The sequence below is a fragment of the Emydura macquarii genome, unplaced genomic scaffold, assembly GCF_026122565.2.
Source record: "Emydura macquarii macquarii isolate MOO-44397 ecotype Brisbane River unplaced genomic scaffold, CSIRO-AGI_Emac_v2 contig_3451, whole genome shotgun sequence".
Lineage (NCBI taxonomy): Eukaryota > Metazoa > Chordata > Testudines > Chelidae > Emydura > Emydura macquarii.
Genome location: NW_027133588.1, coordinates 180,207 through 205,066, shown reverse-complemented (window position 1 = coordinate 205,066; position 24,860 = coordinate 180,207). Strand labels below are relative to the sequence as shown.

General features: G+C 51.4%; 2 protein-coding genes across 2 annotated transcripts in view; both read left to right on the top strand.

The window, feature by feature from the left end:
* SEMA7A (semaphorin 7A (JohnMiltonHagen blood group)) overlaps positions 1-11,830 on the top strand; it is a 45,310-nt gene extending 33,480 nt beyond the window's left edge. The window contains exons 9-14 of the mRNA XM_067534715.1: positions 1,794-1,902; positions 3,185-3,383; positions 6,771-6,886; positions 7,644-7,795; positions 9,188-9,255; positions 10,722-11,830. Of these exons, the coding sequence (XP_067390816.1) occupies positions 1,794-1,902; positions 3,185-3,383; positions 6,771-6,886; positions 7,644-7,795; positions 9,188-9,255; positions 10,722-11,086 (1,009 nt within the window). The 3' untranslated portion in view covers positions 11,087-11,830. The remainder of the gene's footprint in view (positions 1-1,793; positions 1,903-3,184; positions 3,384-6,770; positions 6,887-7,643; positions 7,796-9,187; positions 9,256-10,721) is intronic.
* An 8,795-nt stretch (positions 11,831-20,625) lies between these two features.
* LOC137144384 (COMM domain-containing protein 4-like) overlaps positions 20,626-24,860 on the top strand; it is a 29,756-nt gene continuing 25,521 nt past the window's right edge. Inside the window, exon 1 of the mRNA XM_067534658.1 lies at positions 20,626-20,754. The gene's annotated coding sequence lies outside the window, so the exon portion shown is untranslated. The remainder of the gene's footprint in view (positions 20,755-24,860) is intronic.

The following is a 24,860-nucleotide window of genomic DNA, read 5'->3' as shown; positions in this document are numbered from 1 at the left end:
CTGGGGCCTAGAAGGGGTGGGAGCCAATCAGGGCCTAGCAGGCCAGATAAAAAGGGCTGGCTGCCCTTACCAGGGCCAGTTCTGTGTGAAGCCAGGACAGTCTCCGTGTCCTCACCTAACCCAAGTAACCTGGCCCAGTCAGGGGCCTCACTTTGACAGTATTTGCCTTCGATCTCTGTAGAGGTCTAGTGTTTGTTACGGACATTGTGGCTGTTTTGAGTGCTGGTAAACCTGGGGTGAGCCTTCTCTGTGGGGCGCCCGGCCCTTGTGCGTCCATGCTCCCTTCCATCCTGCCTGCTTCCCACCTACCTTCACTGTCTGTTTCTCTTGCTTTCTCCAGTGGGGTACAGGACTTTCAGGGGTGCATCTTCCCAGAGATTGAGAGGCCAAGTGTCAGCTCAGTGATGACCTCTTAGTGTCCGTGACAGCCCTGCCTTGTACGGCGCCTCTTCCACTGGGCAATCACTTCTCAGTGAATCTTGTTTTTCACTCTAACGTTGCTAGCGCTAATTAGGGTGCTGAATGCTGCTTGTTTTGAGACGCTGCTGAGAAATGCCGGGAACATGGAAATGAGAGAGAGATGACTTGTGGTATTATGGGGATGACTAAAGTCTCATATCAGGGAGCAGGGCCCTGGTGTCCTAGGTGCTGTACAAACACTTCTTTAAAAGATGGTTTCTCTGTGAGTTCCAGAAGAGAGACCTGGCTGATGCTCACGTTTGCATGTCCTGAAATCAGCAGGATTTTCTCAATTTTTATAAGCGTGCAAGGCAGTTGCTTTAACCTCCTGCCGGCCCAGCAATAGATTCTGTTGTATGCTGAGAAGATGCCAATGGTGCGTGTGGCATTTACTGCCGCGTCACAGTGGGATGCTATTGGCTTGTGTAACATGGCCAGCTGCCACTTGAGTGCCCCCCCGTGGCCAGGGGCACCTCTGCTGTGACCTGCCCCTGTTTTCCCTTTTACCGGGCTCCTTTATCAAACTCCACAGTTTCTTTCAGTCTCAGCCCTTCTTAGGGTCTGGGTTTTTATTAAATTAACAACAAAGTTCTCAAATGCAAATCAGCCTCTCCTTTCAGAGGAAATGTCCCTTCCTTAGGGACCGTGGCAGGAGATCTGCGTCACTGGGCAGTTCTCTCACTGGGGAAGCCCCATCCTTCCTCCTTCTTTATTCGTCGTCATTGTCTTCTTCTTGTGTTTTATGGCGAGAAGCCACTTGTTTTGTCACTGACTTCCCATGTGATCTTGGGCAAGTTGCTTAGTCTCTCTGGGCCTCAGTTTCCCATCTGTACAATGGGGATAACAGCGCAGCCCTACCATCCAGGAGGGTTGTCAGGATAAATCCACTAAAGACTGTGAGGTTACAGGAAGCAGGCCATAGAAATACCGAAGATAGACAGACAATCCTCCCTTGGGGAAAGAGGCACTTCAGTATCTCTGTGCTAAGTACAGTCCTGACGACTTTGCTGTTAATTTCCATGGGACTTTTGCCTGAGTCATGGTTTCAGGTTTAGGATGCTGATATCCATTTCAAAATGACTCAGGTGTCCCAGCTCATATGTTCTGACCCATATGATTGCTATTCCAGTAGAGCACGGCTTGGACCTGCTGCTTCCTCCCTCCATTCTTATTGGCTGAAACGTGTCTGGGATATATTCAAAATAGTCCCTTTCAAAGGCTATGTAATAAACCTTCCCTCACCGCCACCAGAGGTGAGATACAAGGGCTAAGAATCTGAGCAGTAGCAGAATGGTGGCCGTGCCCTGATGCGCTATTTGTTCCACTGCCTGTAGGGGTTACTCTGCTGTTTGTGTCTACACCATCGATGACATCGACACAGTGTTCCGGACATCTAAACTCAAAGGCTATACTGGGGAAATGCCCCAGATCCGCCCTGGACAGGTGAGTGACAGCTGTCCTTCTGGGTGGCTGGTCTTGTGCTTAAAGCACCAGGATGCAGACAATCTGACTTGTATTCCCAGCTCTTCCACGAACTCCTGGCTGCTTCTCCCCATGTAAAATGGGGACACTGATTATTTCCATGATGCCTTGGCACCCAGTCATGACCCAGGGCCCAAGCATAATTTTTTCGGGCCCAGTACAAACTTGTAACACGGGCCCCCTCCCACACTCATCCCATACGTACAATCTCATGAGCCACAAAAAATTTTTTTCTCATGGTAATGAGGGTTGCTGCCTGGGCTGGGCCGCCCAGGGCCTCCAGGCCCCAGTAAAGTGTACCCTTTCACCCCACATGTGGGGGCCCTGGCAGGACCCCATGATGCTAGGTGCTGTACAAACACAGAAGAGATGGTTCCTGCCACAACAAGCTTACAATCTAAGTTCCTGGCCACATGAGAGCATAAGATTAATGTATATAATGGGGCTCTGAAACCCTCAGATGGGATGGGTTAGAGAAGGGGGAATTGATGGGGGGCTGATCCCTTGATGTCAGTGCTGGTAGGCAGAGGGGACCTCTAAAGCATAGGACGAGTGAGTGATGCTACAGCTGTCACTGAGGCAGAGGTTCCTGAGGCATCGGGGCTGGATATATAAAAAAGGGCTAGATAAGATCACGACCACTGTGTGGCATGCTTGTCTCAGGGTGTCAGCGCGTCCCCCCAGGAGCCAGGAGAGAGATTGGACAGTGTGATGGACAATTCTGGAGCCTTCGGGATTGCAGCAGCTGCAGAACCCACCTTCCCTCTAGGGCGCTCGCCAATTAGCTAATGCCTTCGTGGGGGAACCCAGGAGAGGCTCCGAAATCTGGGGCGCTTGCGCCTCTTGGAGGCAACACTCAAACCTCACAGCTCGGGGAATGGTAGTTTAAGCCCCTTCTGTGCCCTCCCGTCTCTGGGCTGCTCCAGGGGCCATAGAAATGCAATGGCCCCACCCCCTGCAGGGCCTGTCTCCCAGGCATGCCCCCTGACACCGGGCATTGGATGGCAGCCTGTGGCTGTTTAAGGCAACGGCTGTGCAGGGGAAATCCTCCCAAGGGCCTCTTATGCCAACACAGCAGAGCACAGGGCAGGGCCCTGAGTCACCCACCTTCTAGCCAGGTTCTCCGCCCCTTTGCTCCCTTGGTGAGTTAGCAGGGGAGACGGCGCGGCCACGTCTTTCTCTCTCCGACCCAGCTGCTGCTGCGGATCTGGATGGCACTGATGGGTATTTTCTCTTGGCTCAGTGTTCTCAGGGCAATCATCGGACCCCTTTGGAGACCTTCAAAATAGCTGACAGCCACCCGGAGGTGGATGAAAGGGTGCAGCCGGCGGCCCCAAGGAATAGGCCCTTATTCCACAGCAAAAATCGCTACCAGAAAATCGGGGTGCACCGCATCCAGGCGGGGGACGGACACACCTACAACGTCCTGTATTTGGTGACAGGTACTGACTGTTTGTTTCTCAGCCTGTTAGCCTTAGGACCTAGGGCAGGGTAGGAGCCATTTGCCAGGCAGAGCACTACACTGGAAATAATCCATGGCCACCTAAGGACTCAGCATTTGTCCCTGTGATACCCCCCCCCTTGGCCACTGGGAAATTTCCAGTGACAGCAGGGATAGAACACATAGCTGCCTGCTTTTAAAGCATTAAAGGAGAATCTCCATTATCTGCTAGCAGTATAGGGCGTATGACACACAGGCAAACAGGTCCAATTCTGTCCTGTAGCTGGAAGTGGTATGGGTGTACACACATACACATTCCTACCTCTAGCCAGTTCATTACAGCACACACTGACACAAAAGGTCCTGTGCTGGAAACATCTGTGTTTTGTAGTCTGTCGTGACGAAGTGCCATGCCTTGTGTTTTACTTGTTGAAATGAGGCCCTTTACTAAACAGCAATCGCATGCCACACGCTCAGCTGGTGTAAATGGGCATTTGACTCCTTCCATAATTGGCTTCAGTGGAACTAGATTCATTTATACCAGCCTTGTCATGTTCAGTGCAGGCTGGAAAAGTGGTGTGTGTGTCCCTCTCAATTTCCACTCCCTCCCAGCTTGCTAGTCCCCCTCCAGCCACCTCCAGAAGCATTTGAAGGGCCCCTTCCTATTGCAGTGGGTGGCAAGTTACCCCTCCCCCATGTGCTGGCCCCATGTGCTGGCCCCCTTCCCCCCCATTTGAGCCACTTCTGGGTTCCTGCCGGGAAATTTTTGCCCTCTAGGTGCTGCCACCTTTGTCACAATCTGATCTGCTTCCCCCCTGGGAGTTGGGCGCAGGGCATGGCAGAGGGGAGGGGTGGGCAATTCTCAAAGGCAAGCTGGGGCTAGTGGGGAGGAAAGGACATTCCCAGCACAGAGTGTGGCAGGTGGGGTACGGCTGTCTCCCAGGCTAGCTCCTGCCCATCTGCAGAGCAGCCACCAGGCAGGGCTGATGGGGAATTTTTCGAGGAACCGTTTTTTGTCAAAAAATTCCGATTCTTCAAAACTGAAACTGTTTGTGAAACAAGGTGGGATTCCATGACTCTCCTGATTTGACAAACCGCTGGGGGAGAAAAATCGTTCACAACTGTTGAGATTTTCATTTTGACACTTTTATACCCCCCCCCAAAAAAAAATCCACCCCAAAAAACCCTACCTCCAGTTGTCCTGAAAAAAAGTTTGACGCAAAGGTTGAAACTGAAACGAAACAATTTGTTTGACACAGACTGAATTCTGGTTTTTGGTTTGCGAATATTTTTCGAGATTTCAATTTTTTGTCCCTATCTGACATGGGGAAAATGTTCAAACCTTTGAAAATATTTGAGGGATGAGAAAACCATTTCCCACGCAGCTCAATTAACTAGTGACTTCCTGCCACTTTCCAGTCTGGATGGTGTAAAACACCTCCAGATTCACCAGAATCCCAGGGGTCGAGAAAATTCTCAGGACACAGAGCTTTGGCTGAAATACACGGCTGTTTCCATGAACACTCATAGCCCCATATTTCCCTCTGTTGCTTTCCATCCCCCCTGGATTTCCATAGAAACTTCCAGCCAATAGTCTCCCTTTCCCCGATTTTCACATGCACTGTTGTTCTACCATTTGAGTGACATGGGAACTTTCCAAAGGTTTGTGTGTGTGTGTGGCGGGGGGGGGGCTAGAAAGTTTGTTTATTATTTTGTTTCACGGTGTAAGTGCCCTGATCAGATCCACACTGGCAGACATGGCTGGCTCTTTGCCCGTCGCAAACCGGACTTTCTTATCTAGCAGACATCCTGAGCTGAATGTAGAGAACTATGTCAAACTCCAAAGCCCATCCAATTCCCTGTTACAGGGATTTGCTGGAAACTGTTGTACTTGATAGATCAGCTCCCAGCACCCACCCGGATAGGAAGGATAGTGCCTAAACCCCTTTGAAATCTGGGCCGGAGTCTCTCTGTGCCTCGGTTTCCCATCGGGATAATAGCAGAGCCCTGCATCATAGGGGAGCTGTGAGGATCAATCCATGCGGCGGTCAGATATTGTGGTAATAGGGGCCAGACAAGCACCTAAGGTAGGTAAATAGATTGTCTGTGATTCTGCATCATTGTGTGTGCAGGACTGAACTGTCCCCTCCCCATGCTTCCAGCATCACAGCCCCTTCTGAACTCTCAGTCAGGGTCACCAGCTCTTGCTAGGCTCACAATGTTTGGGGTTTTCTCTAAAGCCGCAGCTTCTGGAGTCAGGTGATTATGTGAACATTTCAGCTTTCGTTTTAAAACAATAAACGTTTCTAGCCCTCTTGCTTGCAGAGAAGAGCTTGAAAATGTGACTTGATAGCAGAAGGCCTCTTGAAGAACCCAGAGACTCGTTGTTGTTAGTTTTTTTTTATTTTAAATCGCATGACTTTGGGGCTCCCCTGAGTTGTGATTTTTTTTTTAAACAGTGGAGTTGGCATAATCAGTACAGCGACCACATAAAGCCTGGGATTCCTCCCTCTGGCAACAGCGCCCTCCCACGCGGGCTGACGCTGACACTGTTTGGGGATCGCCGGCCCCACTCTGCCCTGGGATGCCCCGGTGGCGCACTGTCCTTTTCAGTGGGATGGGCACTGTGCTTCCAGGGTCAGACAGGTGCTGTAGGGGCAGGATTGGAGGGCGTGCGACCTCTACGGCCACCTGGGATGTGGGACAAGGAGGGTGTGCACCCAGACAGTATAAGGACTGGAGGATGTGTGTTCCTCCCTTTCCCCCAACCTCAGATGATTCATTAGCAGGAAGAAGAGAGACCAGACATGTGGTCTAGTCAAATTCCTTGAGATGGGGAAAGATCTGGGGTGGGGTTGTTTATTTTCCCCTTCCGTGGTGTTCGAGGGACAGTCACACATTCCTCCTCTGAGCAGCAGGCCTCCGCTCCCCGTCTGTGAGCGGTGGCAATTGGTAACCGCTCCTGAGGGCTGCAGGGTATGGAGCTTAGCGTTCTCGGTGACGGGAACAGCCATTGTTGGCGTGCTCCCCATGGTGACATTTTCCCTGCCGAGCTCTTTCCAGAGGGGCACCCGTTCTTTTGCTATCTGTAGTAGCAGTGTTCAGGGCACTGGAAGCAGCCCCTTTCTGGAAGCTCCAATGGGCTGTTGGTTCCTGTGACTAATTCATGCCAAGATTCACACACAGGGCGCCGCCTTCACGTGCCACTCGAGATGCTGCCCGAAGCAGCTGCAGACAAGGCAGGTTCTGGTTTTCGAGCCAGTGTCGCTGATTTTGACCCCGCTTTCCTCTCTCCCATTCCCTGTGTAGCCCTGGCATCAGGCTGGCCTCCTCCACTTCCCAGCATCCCTGCTTTATGGACTGACCTTTGCTCTCCTGTCTTTCACAGACAAGGGATACATCCACAAAATGGTGGAGACATCAGATGGCGTCCGGAACATCCTAGCGATCCAGCCCTTTCAACACCCAGCACCTATCCTGGCCATGACCCTGGATCATACAAGGGTGAGCTTCTTTCTCCGTCTCGCTGCACGTCCTCATCCCTGCCCCCCTGCAACAGAGGGGGGTGTCTGGAATGCCCACCAGCAGTGATATGGGACACCATGAGGAGGAGGATCTGGGCTTAGAAGCAGTCTGCTTTTCCTGTCCGGGCTCTGGAGGTCTGTATCTTGGAACTGCCTCCAGCTTCCCACAGGATTTAAGGACATTTCTCTCCTAAATCCTAGCTAGCGTCCTGATGCTCCCTGCTAACTGTGGGTGAGTCACTCACACTGTCAAGGGCCATAATGGAAGGTTGGGAGCCACCTTTAAATATCTGATCTCCAGATGTTTCCCCGGAATTGCTTCTTGTTGGGCAAAGGCTGCCTCCCCAACATAAAATCAAGTCCCTGAGCACTGGAGATCCCAGGCCATTTTTTGGAAGAACAGGGGTGTTAATCCGGGGGTCCAGTTTCCAAATCCCAACCTGGGTTAGCTGCAATTTCCGGTTCCTCTTGCAGTCCCAGTGGGATGCTACATTCTTCTTCTCTCCTTGTTGTGTGGCATTGTTGGGCTGTCTGCTGTCAAACAGCTGCTGCACTCCACTCCAGAGGTGGCTGCATTGCAATGGCAGTGCTCTCTGGTTATGCACGTATTCGCCTGTCAAGAGCTTTGGGAGCCTTTTGGAATGAAGAGTTCTCTGTCAGCAGAAGGCGCTCGGGAAGGTGCCTGGCATCAGGAACTGCTGCCGGAGCGATAACTCTGTCTTGTTTTCCCCATGCAGGCAAAGCTCTATGTGAGCTCGGCGCGCGAGGTGGTCGAGGTGCCCATGGACATGTGTGAGGTGTATAACAGCAGCTGCAACAGCTGTGTCCTGGCAAAGGACCCTTACTGCGGCTGGGGGGACAAGAAGTGTGTCTCCCTCAAAGATAACCGGTACGTCTTCCTTAGACGCTCACTGCTGCCTCTGTTTTACTGCTTGTTTCCGGTGTCAGGGCTGGTTGCAATAAAACCGCCCCATTGCTTTCCCCATCACACGGTAAAGCCCAGCCAGACTACCATCGCCTGCTGGGATTGCCACTCAAGCCGACGTACTGCAGTTCTAATCCAGCTGCCTGGGGTCCTGGGACAGTGAAGCTGCCGCTGTGCAAGCTCCAGCGCTGGCCGGCCCCTGAGTAACTCCCCAGAGCTCTCAGTTGCAGCCTCAATGCCGCAGGCGTGTCCGCCTGAGCTGCAATCACAGCCCGGGCCTGCAGGATGGAAGCTGACCCAGCCAAACTAGCTTTCCCCTGGAAACCTCGGTCTCCATTGTCCAGGCAGTGGCAGCTCACGATTTTGCCTAATCCTGATCCTAGATGGAGCTTTCACTCCTGGCTTTAAATGCTCCTGCTTCTGGGGTGGAACGCAGCAGCGCCCAGCAACGAGTAGGGGAGGGGGATGATAGCTACCCACCTCTGCGTCAGAGACCCTTAGTCACACGGGGCCAGACCCTCTGCTGGCATAAATCAATATAGCTGTAACAAAGTTAATGGGAGCGGCACCAACTGCCCCAGCTCATCTTCTGGCCCATTGCCCACAAGCCATTTCATTGACTGCAGTGGGATCCTCGTGTGCATGGAGAACGTTTACCTGCCCAGGTGTTATCGGGACGTTTCCCCTCCCTGTTCGCTCTTCAGTGGGAGTAGAAGTGTCACAGTCAGTGCTGTTTGCATCAGTAGATCTCAACAGCTCCAAGTTTGATTAGTGGCTTGACCCGGGCTGGCCCCTGGCTCTCCAGCATGGTTATAACCTGCTTTACCTGACCTCACAGCCAAGGGTGAAACATGTTAGGCAGTGATTTGGCCACAGGGCCAAGGGATGGCAGCATGGCCTAGCAGCCACCGCACTGGATTGGGATTTGGAAACCAGGGTTCTACACCCGGCCCTGCCTCTGGTCTGCTGGGTGACCTGGGGCAAGTCACTACCCCTTTCTGCCTCAGTTTCCCCATCCGCAAAAGGGGGATGATGATTCTGCCCACCTTTTATAAAGCACTTTTTGAAATCTACTGATGAAACACGCTATATGAGAGCTAGGGATTATTGTTGTTTGAAATGTAGATGGACTCTAAAAGCCTGGTGCAGTGTGACTATGTATATTGAGGAGAATGTTTACCTGTCCAAGTATTACTGCTCATGGTATAACGTCTCCTTCTCCCTTCACCCAGTCACCTGATGGAAGGAGGACAGCCCACTCTGATCCCCCTGAGATAAATCTTCAAAAGCCAATATAAACAACTGGGCGATTTTTATGTCTCTGTTAAAGGTTGTTCCCATTTCCCTTCTGTTCAGGTCAGCGCTACAGAACATGACCCTAAACTCCACACAGGAAATATGTTTGGGCGTCGAACCACCGCCAGGTATTTATAACCATCATCACTATTCTTTGACTTCTAGAGCCACTTGCTCTTGGGAAAAGTTGGGTGTTCAGGGCACGGGTAGGGTAGGGTAGGGTAGGGTAGGGTAGGTAATTCATGCTTTGGCCAGAGGTTTCTAATAAACCCTTTTTACCTTCCTTTGGCGGATGGAAGGCAGATCCTACAAGGGACACTGTGGAGTTGACTTGGGTTCTTTCCTTGGTGTTGCCCCAAGCCCCCTTCCACCCACACACTAAACCCTCTCTCTGAGATTAGTGGGGCTTTCGCTGGGGCTGGTAACCTGCCCACTTTGCAGTGAGGACGCAGGCTAAACCGCTGGAGAGTTGGTAAGTCCTCCACTGCCTTCCCCCAATCCACCGTGTGCCCAGCAGGACGGACTCCCACAACTCCCCGGAAAGAATCCTAGAGTGGTTCAGCTCCGTGCAGTGCTAAGAAGCGTGGGATGTGCCCCCAGAAGCCCTAGTGACACCTGTAATGTGGGCAGGGTTTTGCAGTGGCTGCTCACCCAGCAACTCAGATCTGAGAACTGATCTCCCGGGTGAATGCTGGAATGAAGACAGACCAAACTCTCCCCACTGTGGGAAGGGAGCATGGTGCTACTAAGCAGCTAGTATGTACAGAGGGGTGAGAAGGACTGAATCTCTCACTCCTGTTGTTTGCAGGGTTCTGTTAATACCCGTTTGTGGATAAATAAGGTGACCGGTTCATAGCCCCTTGGATTTCATGGCACGTTGCACAGTGACAACTGAGCCCTCTCGTGACTTCCTCAGATCCTCCTGTTCTGAAAGCATAGGCCTCTGCCACTGGAACTAGAGGAGATTCACTGTTAGCAGTATAGAGTCTATGACACACAGTGGCACAGTTCTGATCCAATCCAGTCCAGGAAAATGAGGCACAGACCCACTAACCTCTATAAAATGCCTGAAGTCAAAGGGAGCTGGAGTCAGAACGTCCTGTGTACAGTCACCACAATCCATATGAACCCTTCATTCTGCTGTTCTCTGTAGTGGTTCCTCCCAGCTGCTGTAAACACAGTGTCCGCATTTCCTTCCTGCATGCACGTCTCCTGCTCCATTGATGGCAATGGGAACTCTGCAGGCAGGCACCCAGCTGGCCCTGATTTATTTCAGGGGGCTGTTGGAGTCGGACAAAGAGGGGGCTTTTTCTCCTTTTACAGTCTGACTGGATGTGCTTTGGGGCCCTTAAAGCGGCAGGAGGGAGCCCCCAAAAGCGGCCCTGATCCAAAGCCACTGATGTGGATGGAAATGTTTCCATCAGATCAGACTAGGCCTCGTATTTGGGTTGGGTGGCCATGCAGAATAGTGGATGTGGTGGGTCACCACTGGGTGGGTGGGTTGAGACTATCTCCTGCTCTCCCAATGAGTAAGGGGGAAGTGTGTCAGTTTCATGTTTTGGGGACAACTGTCTCGCTTCCCCCCTCTTGCCAGGGGACAGCCTGAGGGGCTTCCAGAAGGTCACCGTGGCGCTCTTCTCACGCTACTTTCTGCACTGCCCCATCGAATCCCGCGTCGCCACCTATGTGTGGCACCACAACCACAGCAAGATCGGGACATGCAACCCCACCCACCAGCCCTGCATCCACTTCATCGAGAACATGACCCACGACAACTACGGGAACTACACCTGCGTCTCGGAGGAGGGCGGCTTCACCCAAATCCTCGTGCAGGAATGGCTGGTGAAGGAACCTGAGCGCCCCCAGCTTTTGATACAGAGAAGCCAGGCTGCTGTCATCTCACACTCCTTCTGGCTGGGCTTTCTGCAGATGGTGGCTCTTGCCCTGCTGTTCCAGTGAAGCACAGGGGTGTATCCACGCCCATGGACCTTCCCTTTTGGACTAATGTTGGTCCTCCTTTAGCTTCATTCCTGCGCCAGCAAGAGGAATGGATAGCTCCATCCCAGCAGCTGCTCTATGGACGTACATCTTATTACGTCTCAGCCCTCCCTGAAGGGCCCTCTCTTAGCCTTGAAAGTGTCACCTCTTCCACTGGAAGCTGACGGATTACGTCCCCCCGAGTCTGTGCCCGTCGACTCCATCGTGGCAGTTTCCTGCCGAAAGGTGTTTTGGGGACTGGGAATGGGGGGGATGAAACTAACTAAACTAACCCTGACTCCATGCAGCGCAAGAGCTGACCAAAGAGAGTAACATCGGGGCTGATCTGACCGGGTCTAGAGAGGGAGGAATGTGCACACAAGGGAAGCTACGGTTAGGGGAGAGGAAGAGGGCAAAGTAAAGGAGAGTAGAGTTATGGTTTGGGACAGGAAGATGGGTAGGAGGTGACATAGCCGGGGCACAGGGAACAGAGGAGGGGTGCCAGAGATGGAAAAATTGATTTTAAAATAAATCCTTTCAATAAAAGAGTTGTTCTGCACTAGAAAAGGGAGAGGTCGGCAGATCAGTCGTCAGGGGATAAGGAAGGATCTTGCCTGGGTGTTTCTTAGATAGAAGGGAAAGGCAGAGCAATCGGAGTAGACCGAGAGAGCCTGTGTGACAGGGAGAGTCCAGCTAAGCAGGGACGAGACTGAGGCCGGCTGCATAGAAAGGATGAGTCCGGAGAGGCACCCACAAAGCACTGGGATGCAGAGGATGAGTTTTATTTATTCATGCCGGGTGCGCGGTTCTCCTGGGTGCCCACAGATTGCGGGCAGGTGGTGAGGATTCAAAGCTGGGAATCCACCGTAACTGCACATCTTGATGACTTGTCGGCCTCGTCCAATGATGTTGTTGCTACATTTTCGGAATCCATCGTCTGTTCCACTCCCAGCCTGCCCAGGCAGAGCCCAGCAAGTCCTCTTGCTTGTCTCCAGCACCGATCATTCGCTCAGGGTATGGCTACACGGCAGTTAGATGCCTGCGGCTGGCCTGTGCCAGCTGACTCTGGGCTAAGGGACTGTTTAACTGTGGTGTAGACTTTGAGATCTGGGACCGTCCTCCCTCACGGGGTCCAGCCTGAGCCCAACCGTCTACACCACAATTGCACTAATGCACCGTGCAACTCCAGGGCCCTGGAGTATTGCCCCCCGGAAAAGGAGAGGCTTCTCTGTCTGACCCCTCCCAAGCACTTGGTAGAAATGCATTTCAGTCATATCTGTGTGCGTGCGTGAGCGTGTGTGTGTGTGTGTGTGTAAATGCTTCTGAGTGTGAGAGCAGATCATTTGTGTATGCAAATACAATAGCTGAGCACCTCTATGTGAGGCTCATCGGGGTGTATAAATGGCTGATCACCTGGATACTAGTGTCGTTTGTGGTTGATCTGAGTGTGAACGGGTGCACCCGCAATAGAATTAGAGTTAGGCCTTGAGTCATGTTAGGGTCTAGATCTGCACTTCTCTGAAGGTCAGGGGGCAAATAGCTCTGGACCTTGCTGAACTGCACAGTGAGTGGAGCCAGCCACTGAGTTGAAAGCTGTCTCTGTACAGTCCCAGAGTAGAAAATCTCCTCAGATCAGGGGTTTGTTTTGGGCCCGCCTCTGGTCAGAATGATTGGCTTCATAGGCAGCAGGTTTAAAATGAACAAAAGGAAGTATTTCTTCACACCACACACAGCCAACCTGTGGAACTCCTTGCCATGCTGTGAAGGCCAAGACTGTAACTGGGTGCAAAAAAGAACTAGACAGCCATTGATGGAAACTATCCTCCAGGACCTGTTAGTGAGGATGGGCAGGGATTGCTGTTTGCCAGAGGCTGGGAATGGGCTGGCTCACTTAGTGATTGCCTGTTCTGTTCATTCCCTCTGAAGCCTCTTGCACTGGTCACTGTCAGAAGACAGGATACTGGGCTGGGTGGACCATTGGTCTGACCCACTATGGCCGTTCTTATGTTCCAAAAATAATGCTCAATTCTTTTTATACCTAAAATTGACTTCTACTTCCTTAACCTTTTTTATTGCGTTTATATATGGAAAAAGGATCAGGAACTGGCACCAGTGACCTGGGCTATAGATAGACTGGACCACAATACTCACATGTAGCACTGACGACCTTTGGATGATGAAGAGAATGCGAGCGTGAGCATGCTTTAAACAGGTCTGTGTGCAAAGGAAAAAGATGTGCAAGAGATACTTGGATACCATGGAGGCGGTTGTGGTATGGATGGGTGGATGGATGAGGAGACTTACCTGGAAATAATTCAGTTCCGGTGTCAAATTCTGCCTTGTTTACACACGTCCCTCTGAAGTTGCTGGAAGCTGCTGGCATGTATCGGAGGACAAAATGTAGCCCCTGAGGCCCAAGTCTCATTTAAAATGTTCAAATGAGACTTGCCTTCTCAGTGATGCTAAAAGGAAAACTAAGAGCCAGAACCTCCCCTGGTATAACTCCACTGACTTCAGAGTTACCCAGCAGAGGATCTGGTCCGATGCCTATGTGTGCATGATGGATGGCTGGATACCAGCCTCATAACTGAGAAAGAAGACTGGGGATCCTACTCCCTCCCCCACCAGAGTTGTTTGTCTCTGATAATTTCAGCTAACCTAGTGTGATAAGGATAAACTGTGAATAAGCAGAATTCTCCTTAAGTGGTAGGCCATGCTTTACTGGTTTCCCGTAACCATTGATGCTGGCCACCCAGCTAAGGAGCTAATATTTTGCTGCACTACATTTTTTGTTATTCCCAAGCCCTTTCTTGTGTCTTAAACAGTGTTTCTTTTATATCCTTTCTCAAAGCACTTTAGTACTATAATTATATGATTAATAAAGGCTTATTTATTTGTTTTTCCATGTAAATTTTGCATTGCATTGTTTTAGAGAGGGATTTTTTTTAACCTCTCAATAAAGTTGTGATAGTTAACTAAAGCATGAGCGTGGTCGTGATTAAAGCACCATCTCTTAGCTGGAGGGATCCTGCCATCTGGAAAGAGGGTGGCCATATGGAAAATTGATGCCCCGATTCAGCAAAGCGGTTAGCCGTGTGCTTAGATGATTTGCTGACTACATGCACCAACGTGTCCTTTGACTGTAACTCCACTTGTGTGGTCTCACACCACTCTCTAAGGGGAAGTCTTAATCAAGCACCATCTTACTGAATGGAAACAAACAGGAAGGGGCTGGAGATGACCAGTATTCTGGGTAAACTAATTTGGGTTAATCCTAATTCTCAGCAATACACTGTTTCCTCCTGTCTGTTGCTCAGTGTGGCTAAGCTGATCTTAATGGAAACCATAAAACCAAGAAAGAGGAATACCAACAGTTTTTGCAGTTCAGAGCTGCCTTTCCTGAGTCTTACCCCAGCCACGAAGCCAAAGGAATGCTAAGAAAGTCGCGGACGTGCTGAGGAGGCAAAGTGGCTCCCTGAGAGCTGGGGGAGACGTTGATCTCGCCCACCAACTTGCTTCAGCTGTGTGTTGGGAGAGCTTGTGCTAATCTCCTCACCCCACTGCTCAGACTGGCCACCAGCTAGTAAGGACGCTGTTCATTCAGGTTGCAACGTGGAGGTCCATCCACTAGGGGCAGGGCTGAGAACAGCCACGCCTCCCGTGGGCCACCAAACAGCCAGCCTATTTGTGTTCTTGGAAATGGGCGGGCTTGCTAAAGGCCCCGCCCCCAGTCTAGGGACCCGGAAAGCAACTGATTTCGGGGGGACAACTAATGACCAGGACAACTAATGAAAAACCAGGAACAGGCCTGGGGGTCACAGGGTCAAATGAAGGGAACCGGAAGGGGACACCGAGCAGAGAACGCCGGACAGCACCCACTGCTCCCGGAAGGTATCTAGGGAGTCAGCAGACGCTGCCCAGAGGAACTCTGCCCGGATGCGTGAACGGATGGAGGAACGGAAGTAGGCCCCACAGTCGCAGGGCAACTCCCCAGCCAACCTCCTCTCCCTGGTCTTGTAGATGGCCACTTTGGCCAGGGCTCGGAGGAGGTTGATGAGGAGGTCCCACGACTGTGTGGGGCCACGGATGGGGTGTGTGTATAGGAACAGGTGTGGGGAAAAGTGCAGCCAGAACCTCAGCAAGAGGTTCTGGAGGAGCCGGAACAGGGGCTGCAGCCTGGTGCACGTAGGAGGGTCGTACTATTTGTATTCCGGGAAAGTGGGAGCAGGGACTCGCCTTGGGCTCCTGAACTGCATTTGAAGTGGTGACCCAGAGGTGAAGGGCTCTGTAGCCCAGCACCAATCCCAAGCCGTCCAGAACCTTGCTGCCTAATTGATGACGCTCGTTTAGATCCCGATCCAGCAAGGCACAGACATAATAACTTTACGCACATGAACAAATCCCCAATCAATGCCTGCCCTTAAAGATACGTGCATGGTAACTGTTGTTCTGCTGCAGCGTGGGTCAGAGTACTTTGCGGGAACAAGCCCCACGGCAGCAGCGGGCGCATGCCATGCCATCCCTCCATCCCCAGCTGACACACCTAATTTTAGCAGCAGCCTGCTTCCCGCCCAACCTCACAGTCCCAGCAAAAACATGATTATCAGTGCGTTCCATGGTGCCTGCATGTGGGGCCTAGCCACACTAGGATAAAAGCTGCATTTTGAAAACCTGTTCGCTCACATGTCTGAACTCCCTCATGTAGCCAGCGCAAGCTGGGCGTTAGCACGTGATAAATGCTAGGTCATACGTGCTGCTAGGCGATGCTGATGTGTGTCTGAAGACAAAAATTTAGCCCCAGGTATCCAAGACTAAAGAAATTCTGTGAAAGCCTCTTCAGGCTAGATAGAAGAAAACTAGAGGCCAGGTCCTCAGCTGGTGTGATGTACCTCCTTTGACTTCTAGGTGCCTCGACCAGCTCCAGTGTGTTAAAATACAACTTGACCTGTCTGCACTAGGGTTAGTTAGAATGGGTTATCGTTAACATGTGATAAAAAGCCATCTTTGATCCTAGCAAGGTACAGGTACGGGAAGGGGTTCTTTAAGTCATGTTGGCTATGTCAATTTCACTCACTCACTAACAAAAAAAACACTTTTTTTCTCCTAGTCTAGAAAAATGCTAAGTGCCGCCAATATTCCCTTATGCTTTAAAAAGCCTTGGCCACAAATTAATTCCAGCCATCTTGTAGGTGCCCCTTTATTGGCTAGAGACTTAATACCAATGGGGGTCTTCAGACTGTCCATGCTTACCAATGTTCGCATGTGACTGCTTCTGACGAGCGCTCAGGGTTCATACTGCACTGGGTGGTGTGGAGGAGGATTTACGCGTGGCTGGGTGAGTCAGTGGAGTCCCAGGGGTCGGAATGCAGTTAGAGGAAGGGGAGCTCAGACCTTTGCTGCAGCAGGAAGGAAGCCCCCTTGGCTGGCGGGGGTGCAGCTCTGCACATGTATCTATACACACTAGATCTGCAGTCCTAGCAGCAGTGGTTGGCTGCTGCCATGCGGTGCAAACGGCTGAGGGGCCGAGCGCCAACAACACGCAATGAAGTCCTGTGGCTGTCTGGGTCACACCTGGGTGCCCTGCACTGAGCTTAACCTCCAGCCAGGAGCTAGCAATACTCTGGTGCAGCAGTGTGGAAATTCTGCATCCTCTTCATTTAAATGACAAACTGGAGCTTTTAAAATTAATTAGAAGTGAATGTAAATAATTCAATCAATGCAGCAACCCCAGAGCTATCCCCTTTGCTATTAAAGTCAATGTATTTTCCACGGTGGCCGCATATTTTTTCCACTATGCCACGTATTTCTGTACTGCCAATGAGTCACTGCATTTTAGAAGTTGTCAAGAGGAAGCAGGCAGTTCGGGCATCTGGTTAGGAGATATCTGGGTGGGTTGATCACCTGGGAGGTAGTTTAGGATTGTGGTGAGAGCACATTAGCTGGATGTTCCTGCTAAAATCATCAGCCGTGAAATCACCATCATTATTATTTTAATGAACAACATAGGGAAAGGGGAAGTTGATAGGTTTCAGAGTTAACAATGCATTGAGATGAGATGACGGGCACACCTCTCAGATCTCTTTTCTCAGGCTGCCTTCAGACTCAGGAAGACGATAACAGTGCACTGGTTTACACTCAGTTCATCTTTTCAGGGTGAGAAGCACAGTCCAGTTCTACAATATGGGGTAGGGCAATGCTGCGGCATACATGGGGGCCCCCCGTATCATCCCAGGCACCAGACTGGATGGCTCTTGTGCTCCTCTTTGTCTTTTAGCTAGAAACATTTTCTGCAAGGCTGGGCTAATGGGACAACAGCCCATTGATTTGTAGGCTGGGTGCAAACTTTGCATTGGCAATGGACAGAAAATAGAGAGCCAGCTTCTGCACGGGTAAAACCAGCCCTTGACGGAAGTTAGAGCAGCCCAGGGCCCACTCTAGTTTAAGGAAGCTTCCTTGGGTTACCAAAGGGTTCTGCTGCAGCCCAGGATCCACTGTAACGGCGAGCGTCACAGCTACCCTCCTTGTGCCCCTGATATGCTCCCACCTGACCTGGCACATCCCCTCTCCTAGGGCTCCTGAGGGGCTGCTTACATTGATCCCAGCCCCACGGCTCCTTGTGACTATTTAAGGCACCATCTGCTGCCAGAATAAGGGGCAGTATCGTTCCCTTCATGTAATAAGAGAAAGAAACCCTAGATCAGGGCTTGACAAGCGTGGCCACCAAGGTCTTCTTGTGATACATTTTATTATGACAAACATTTTTTAAAAAAATGTATGTAATTAATAATAACCGTGTAACTTTTGTGGTATTATTAATAGTGCATATTATTCTTTACATTGAAACGCTTCTTTTATTATACATTTTATTTCCAAATACCCACAAGACTGGGCTATTGCTAGTATAGTATTTTAACTGTCATAACTGGGGCCACTATGAATTTGTTCGTGAACCGCTGTCGTAGACGGCGTGGAATAAAGGGGGAGGTCTATGACTCAAGCATGTATTTCCTACGCGGACAGTAAACTAAAGAGCAGTGCAATTGCTAAAAAAAGAACAAAGCCACTTCTTTGAGGGTATTGCAGGGTTGACTTTGGAAGCGAAAGCAAAGGCAGATCATGAAAGAGGAAAAACCTGTACTTCTCCCCTTCACGCAGACAATGACTCGATGGTTCCACCGCAGCTATTTTGAGACTGGATTTAAATGACAAATTTATTTCCAGCCCAAGGCCAGGTACGGCAGTTCCAGTGTGAAAGTAAACACTATCGCCTTGTGGTCTCTCTCTCTGGCTTCCTCTTTCCTGGGGGAGGCAGAGGGGGGTCTCTGTGAGGACAGGAAAGAGGTTGTTTGTACCGGGCCAACCCCCTCCCTTTCCCCAGGGGCTTTATTTGTCACCTTGTCTGGGGGAAACTGTGAGAGAGCAGAGCTACCTTCTAATTAAACCCTTGTGTCATAAGGAGGGCGGGCTTGTGGTTTAGCGAAGGGTTGGAATCAAGAGCAGTAGGGTCTGTTCACTGCTCTGCCACTGACTTCTATGCGACCTTGGTCAATTCACTTCCCATTTCGGCACCCCAGATCCCTGCTGGTCAAATGGCGGATGTTCTAGCTCAGCCTGGGTGTGGTGAGGAGCTGCTCGTTAATAATTGCCACGTACTTGGAGTTCCTCACCTGGAGGGCACTGGAAACGTGGGATGTTATTACAGCCACGGCTGTTTGGTGAAAGCTAATGACCTGGTTATGGACAGGGCTGAGGGCAGCACCGAGATCGCAGCCTGCAAAGTGCTGCTGCCCATGGCCCGGACCTGCATCAGTGTCTCGCCTTCCCTTTCCCCTCTTTCAGGGCCACAGCCAGCCAAAGGGTCTCGGGTCGCGGCTCCTGCCACCTCCTGCCAAGGCTGCAGTCAGCCTCACAGAGCCTTGCGTGCTTCGTTCCAGATGAGAATGGAAGTGATACTGGCTCCTGGCTGGGAACAGCTGATTGGTGGAAGGGGCTGCAAACTCTTGTGATTATGGCGCTAACGCCCAGTTCCTCATAGGTGGGGAGGTTCCTGATGTCCACTGAAATCGGCAGAAGTTGAGATCTGGGCCTAGAACTCCAGAAACTTGGGATTTGTTCTCAGTTCTCCTACAAACTCCCAGTGTGGCCGAGGACAAGCTGCTCTGTGCCTCAGTTTCCCAATCTGTAAATCCTTCCCTACCTCCCAGACTGTTGTAAAGATAAATTCATTAATGAAGACGAGATGCTCAGGAAATGGGACATCCATAGATCCTGGGCAAACAGCCCAACTCCATACACAGCTGTTGCGATGGATATGACAAACCATTTAAGATGGGATAAGCTTTTTGTCCCTGGGGACGGAGCAGCACATGGTGGAGGAGGCAGGAGCTGGGAAATGCATGGGGGCGGTCTTTTAGTTATACGTTTCCTGTGACCTCACTTTCCAGGGTCAGCCTGGCTGATGTCAATGACTGACAAGAGGGGGGCTGACAACACAGGTGAACGTAGGATAGAGCTAAATATGGGTGCGAACTGAGATATGAGCCAGTGTGACTCCATCCGCACCCTGCTTTTAGGAAGGTTCCCCGGAGTACCACGTTGGTGACTGGACACTTTCCCGGTGACAGAGGCTGAATCATGCATGCAGGCTCCTGGGATATGGGCTCTGTGACTGATACTGCCTGTGACACAGCCAGGAACTCTGGATGACGCAATCCAAGTCAAAGCCTCTGGGAGTCAAGGCAAGGTGGGCGAGCAAACGTTTCACTGCTTCCTGGATGCCACAGGGTGAACGAGGCCATGAGGGCGTGGAGCAGCAAACTGACTTCACACATCCAGTTTGATTCCTGTTCCGTACAGGCAGGTGCGATCGGTGAATCTAGACTAAAACCCCAGCTCTGGCACGAGCTTCCTCTATGGCCTTTGGGCAAGTCAAGTCGCCTCTTTGTGCCTCCATTTCCCCATTTGTAAAGAGGAAGGACGGTGCTTTCCTGTAACAGAACTATTGTGGACTTCCGTGAGGTAATGGCCATAGAGGGCTTTGAAGATGAGAAGTGCTTTGTTAGGCCTTGTCTCTGTGGGTAAATGATCCCGGAATAAGCACAATAACTATTGTGGAATGGCTCCTTGGCTGTACACGCTTATTGTGCAGTAGCTATTCTGGTCAATTTCCCTATGTAGACAAGCCCTCAGGGTTTAGTTTTAGTACCTTATCTTCTGCTGGGAGGGGATTTAAGGGAGTTTGTACAGCAGGGACGTTTTGCTGGTATCACTATATAATCCAAGACCTCCTACTGCAGATGCAGTTATACCAGCATAAAAGTGCTTTCGCTCGTTCTAAAAGAGCTGTCTGCCCCTTTAGGAGCCGGAGGGGCCGGGGAGCAGCCTGCCCTGTTCTGGAGAAGAGCCTGGCAGACAGGTGCTGGGAATCATGTGACCCAGGTGGCCCGCATCAAGTGAGTGGCACTGATAATGCCCAGTTAGGGAATATAAATGAGGGCCCCCTTCTCCTCTCCAGGTATGGACTAGGAAAGGGTTGGGTTCTGGCCCTTGTAGGGGTAATGCAGGCAATTGAGAGCTGCTGTGGCCCTGCTGCTCAGGGTGGAAGTAGAACTAGTGTTTTGGTTTTTGTTTCTTTTTCTGTGCTGGCTAAGGTAAGGTCTCTAGGCTGGACTGGGGTTGTGGCTGAATGCTTTCCCAAAACTGGATCTGCTCTCTTACAGTGGTGTAACTTACTGGTTTGGGGAGAAAAATAATGAGCTATAGGAGTGGTTTTTCAGAGGAGGTGGTGTGGGCTAATAATTAATATTGTGCTAGGTGCTGTATAAATGCCACCTAAAAGATTGTGCCTGCCTCCAAAGAGCTAATGGTTTGTGGAGCCCATTCTAGGAGGCCCTAGAATGGGCTCCAGGACCACCTGCAGAACAAACAAGGGACCTATGTGTATGGAGGTGTGTGCCTATGCTGCAGTGGCAAGGGCCCCCTATAAACATGTGATGTGATGCCATTAGGGAGCTGGGAGGGGACCCAGAGATGACTGTCTATGAGATGACCTTTCTTAGGAAGTAGCCCAGAGAACAAAAGGGTGGGGTGATCCAGTTGCCTACATCATGGGTGTTGGCCAGCTATGCATTTATGTGCATTTTGCTATGTTAGCGTCTGGCTGTCTACTCCAGTGTTTCTCAACCTTTTAAGTAGCAAGTACCCCTTAACTTCTGAAAATGTTAATGAGTACCCCAACACTCCATGTTCCACTCTGAGAAATACAATCTTGTCCCCCTTTACTGCTGGATGACTGTACTTCTCGTAAAGCAGGAGAGCGCTGAGGTGTGCAGTGCTGTGTGGCTGTAGCAGATCACAAAACCCCTGCTTTTTCTCCCCCCTTCCCTTCCTCCATATAGGAGCAAAGGTCAACGCCAGCCAGTCACTATGGCCTGATGGTGGGGTCAGGGGGGTTCTCTTCACACAAGTGGAACTTGTGAGGTCTGAGCAGGCACAAGTGGCCCACCAGAGTGGATAGCAGCACTCCCCATGGCCGTCCCTGGGGGGGTGGGGGTGGGCCTGGGGCAAATCACACTGTGGGCCCCTCCTAAGATTTTATACTGGTAAAATCTGGGGCTGTCATAGATGTCAATTGACAAGTAAGCCTGTGGGTAGAGCCCGGCTCCAGGACAGGGCAAGTCGCTGGGCTCTCCACGTGGCTTTCTGGGAGCTGGGGAGGGGAGCTGCCACCTAGGCAAGTTGCAGGCAGCTGGCTGCCAGCCCAGGAGGTGGGCGACTGCCACCTGCTCTGAGCTGAGATGGAGGAGGCTTCCGTGCAGGCTGGGACCCGGCGATGTGGGCAGGTGGCAGGCAGCTGCTGCCCGTCTTCAAGCCAGGGCATGGGAGGCTGTCTCGATTCAGAGCTGGGGCAGGGGTGGCAGCCACCGAGCTGTGAGCTCAGCTCACAGGCTGCAGGAGGCTGCAGCTTGGCTCCCAGCTGGGACCGGGCGGGACGTGGGTGGCTGCTGTCCAGCGTCCCAGTAAGCCAGTGGCTGCCACCCGGCTTCCCGGGACTGAGGCAACTGCTAGGAGGTGGGACCGGGCAGGAAGCCGGTGGCTGCCGCCCGCCTCCCCCAGAAGCCGATGGTTGCCGCCTGCCTCCTTTCACTGGGTTTTTGGCTGCATACCCCCTGTCTGTGTCTCGTGTACTCCCACGGGTTGAGAAGCTATGGTCTACTCCATAGCGAAGTAAAGGCTCAGAGGGATGCTGCTCTTCCTAGCTGCGCATAGGGCTATCCCTGCATAATGCAGGCCCAGGCATCACATGCCTCCTTGTGCAGTGTATGAAGAATCACAGGCCTCTAAATCTGTCTCGGAACAAGAGTCGGGATTTCATGCTGCCCAGCACAGCGATGCTCTGATCCGCACTGGGACAGGCATCCTCAGGCTCTAGCAAGATGGGACAGACCGTCCACATTCAGAGCTAAACCCAAACTTGCAGCAGTTCAGGAGGGGACTGGAGCCACTGTGCTGGCTTGGGCCCATCTCTAATACAAAGAGTGAGAGGAAGGGCGGAGCCAGGCCCATTAATAGCTCCATTAATGTGGCTGCGGGGGGATAACCACCTCTCTTCTTGGAGGGTGACCTTGCCCCGGGGGTCCCTGTTAAAATGCCCTGAGGGGTGTGTGGGGGGGGGGATTCCTTCTAGACCCCCACGTGCGATGAGCAGGTAATGCCATCCCTGTATGAAAGGGATGCTGGCTCAGCTACAGAGAGGAATCGAAGAGGTATGGCCTCTGCTGCACTTGTAATTGCGACAGATCCCTGTTGTCACTGGCTGGGATCAAAGCTGGGACCTCTGGAGCTTAATGCATGAGCTCAAAGACCTGTGTTTCTTAGCCAAGGCTGTAGCAAGCTCTAGCTGGTCTAGCCAGCATGGAGGGGACAGAACGCTGCTTTAAGAAGGCAGGGGTTACTCAGTCACCTGCTGTGGCTGCAGCTCGAGTCAACCTACCCACGCTAGCTTTAATCTAGCTAGCTCAGGCCCCAGAGGAGCAAAGCCATGGCAATGAGAGCTTCAGCGTGGGCAAGACACATCAGTAAATACCCGGGATTCCAGGGGGGCTTGTGTGTCACACCCCGGGCTTGCAGTACAACCCTGCCCTGTGTAAATCTGAGCTTTACGGCTTGTTCAGTGTGACAGTGGCAGTGACAGGCTCCTGCGATAGCCTGAGCCTCTCACCCTTAGTTACCAGCTTGTAATTACATCTCCTTGCATGTCCTCTCTCAACCTGGCTCACGGAGCTTAGAGGAACTTGAGAGGCCTACATTACTGTAACCTAAACTATAAGCAGGCCAGGAGGTGTACGCTATTCCAGTTCTTCTGACTTTGGCCTTGGACTCCGGGAATCAGATAACTCTAATTTCTGTGCGGAGGAGGCAGGAAGGCGGTACAAACAACAATGGTTTAGGTTCCCTTTGATATACGTCTGCCCTTAGCTCACAGGGGCCAGGATGTGAGTGTATAAAATGCCTGTTCCCATGTCCCCTTCTGAGTGTAGCAGTCAGATATGTGCTGGGATGGAAGGCAGACAGCCACTTGTTCCTGGGAATTGCGGTCACTTACTATAAATGACTTGACTTGTGGAGCTCTGTGTTGGCTGGAAAGCCTCTTATTAAATAAAAGAAAATATAAACATGCAAAGAAAAACTTCCTTCTTTCTCTGTGGGGGTGGTCTCTCCTCTCTTCCCTGTTTGTATTTCCTCTCTTCCCTTCTATTTCTCCTTTTTTTTTTTTTTTTTAAACTATCTGTTTCTAGTTAAGTGATGCTGTTTGGAGTGGCACTTCCCCTTTACTCCATTCACGTTTTAACCATATAAGCCTTGAAGGTGGGTGTGAAATACGGCCCCAACTCTTTGTGTTTGGCTTCTAATCAGCTCAGACAGCATCAACGGGGGGAGGGGGGCGGTAAGACAGCTGTCAGGCTGCTGATTATAAGCCACTGAGACTGAAGAGGTATCTCTCTCTCGGGCAGTTTCCTGGATGGGCCCTGCTGGCTGTTCCTGCTGGGTGGGGGCGGGGGAATTTGAATAGGGTGGGTCTAGGAGAACCATTCTGAGAGAGACATAGACAAGCAATGGGGGAAGCGCAGCAGAGGGGTGACTGGGGGATTCACAGGAGGATCAGACTTGCTAGGACAGGAGAACCGTAAGCTGGTTCTCGTCAGGTAACGGGAAAGCCTCTCTCACTTGTAGCTTCGTCTAATCTTGTTTCACTACATAGGCGAGCAGGCTGCCTGTTGTTTTTTAAAATCTTTTTCCTCCGCTGCTTTGTTCTAACTGCTCAATAATGAGATTTGATTCTCCCCCCTCCTCCCCCCAAGAAGGCCATTCATTCACTATGGCTCAGCTTCACTAGCTTCCTAACGTCCACTGAAATCAATGCAAGTTGGAAGTAAATATCTTTTGAGGATCAGGGGTTAGATCACTGTTCACAGGGAGGAAACGCTTCTGCCTGAAACCCGATCAAGCCTGTAGAGCGCAAAGTGGCGAGCACAGGGGGGTAGCGTACTGGGCCCTGGTCTAAGAGGGGAGGAATCACCAGAGGGGTGAAGGCCAGAGGCTGAGCTCCTGACCTGGATGCTCTGAGACCAGAGGAGCAGGCAGCCCAGTAACTGACCGTGGGATTTCAGAAATGTGTGCGTGCAGTTGGATGTGTGAAAATGGTCACAAGTCTAACCACACACTGATGTTTAAGGCCTGATCCAGCACCAGAGCA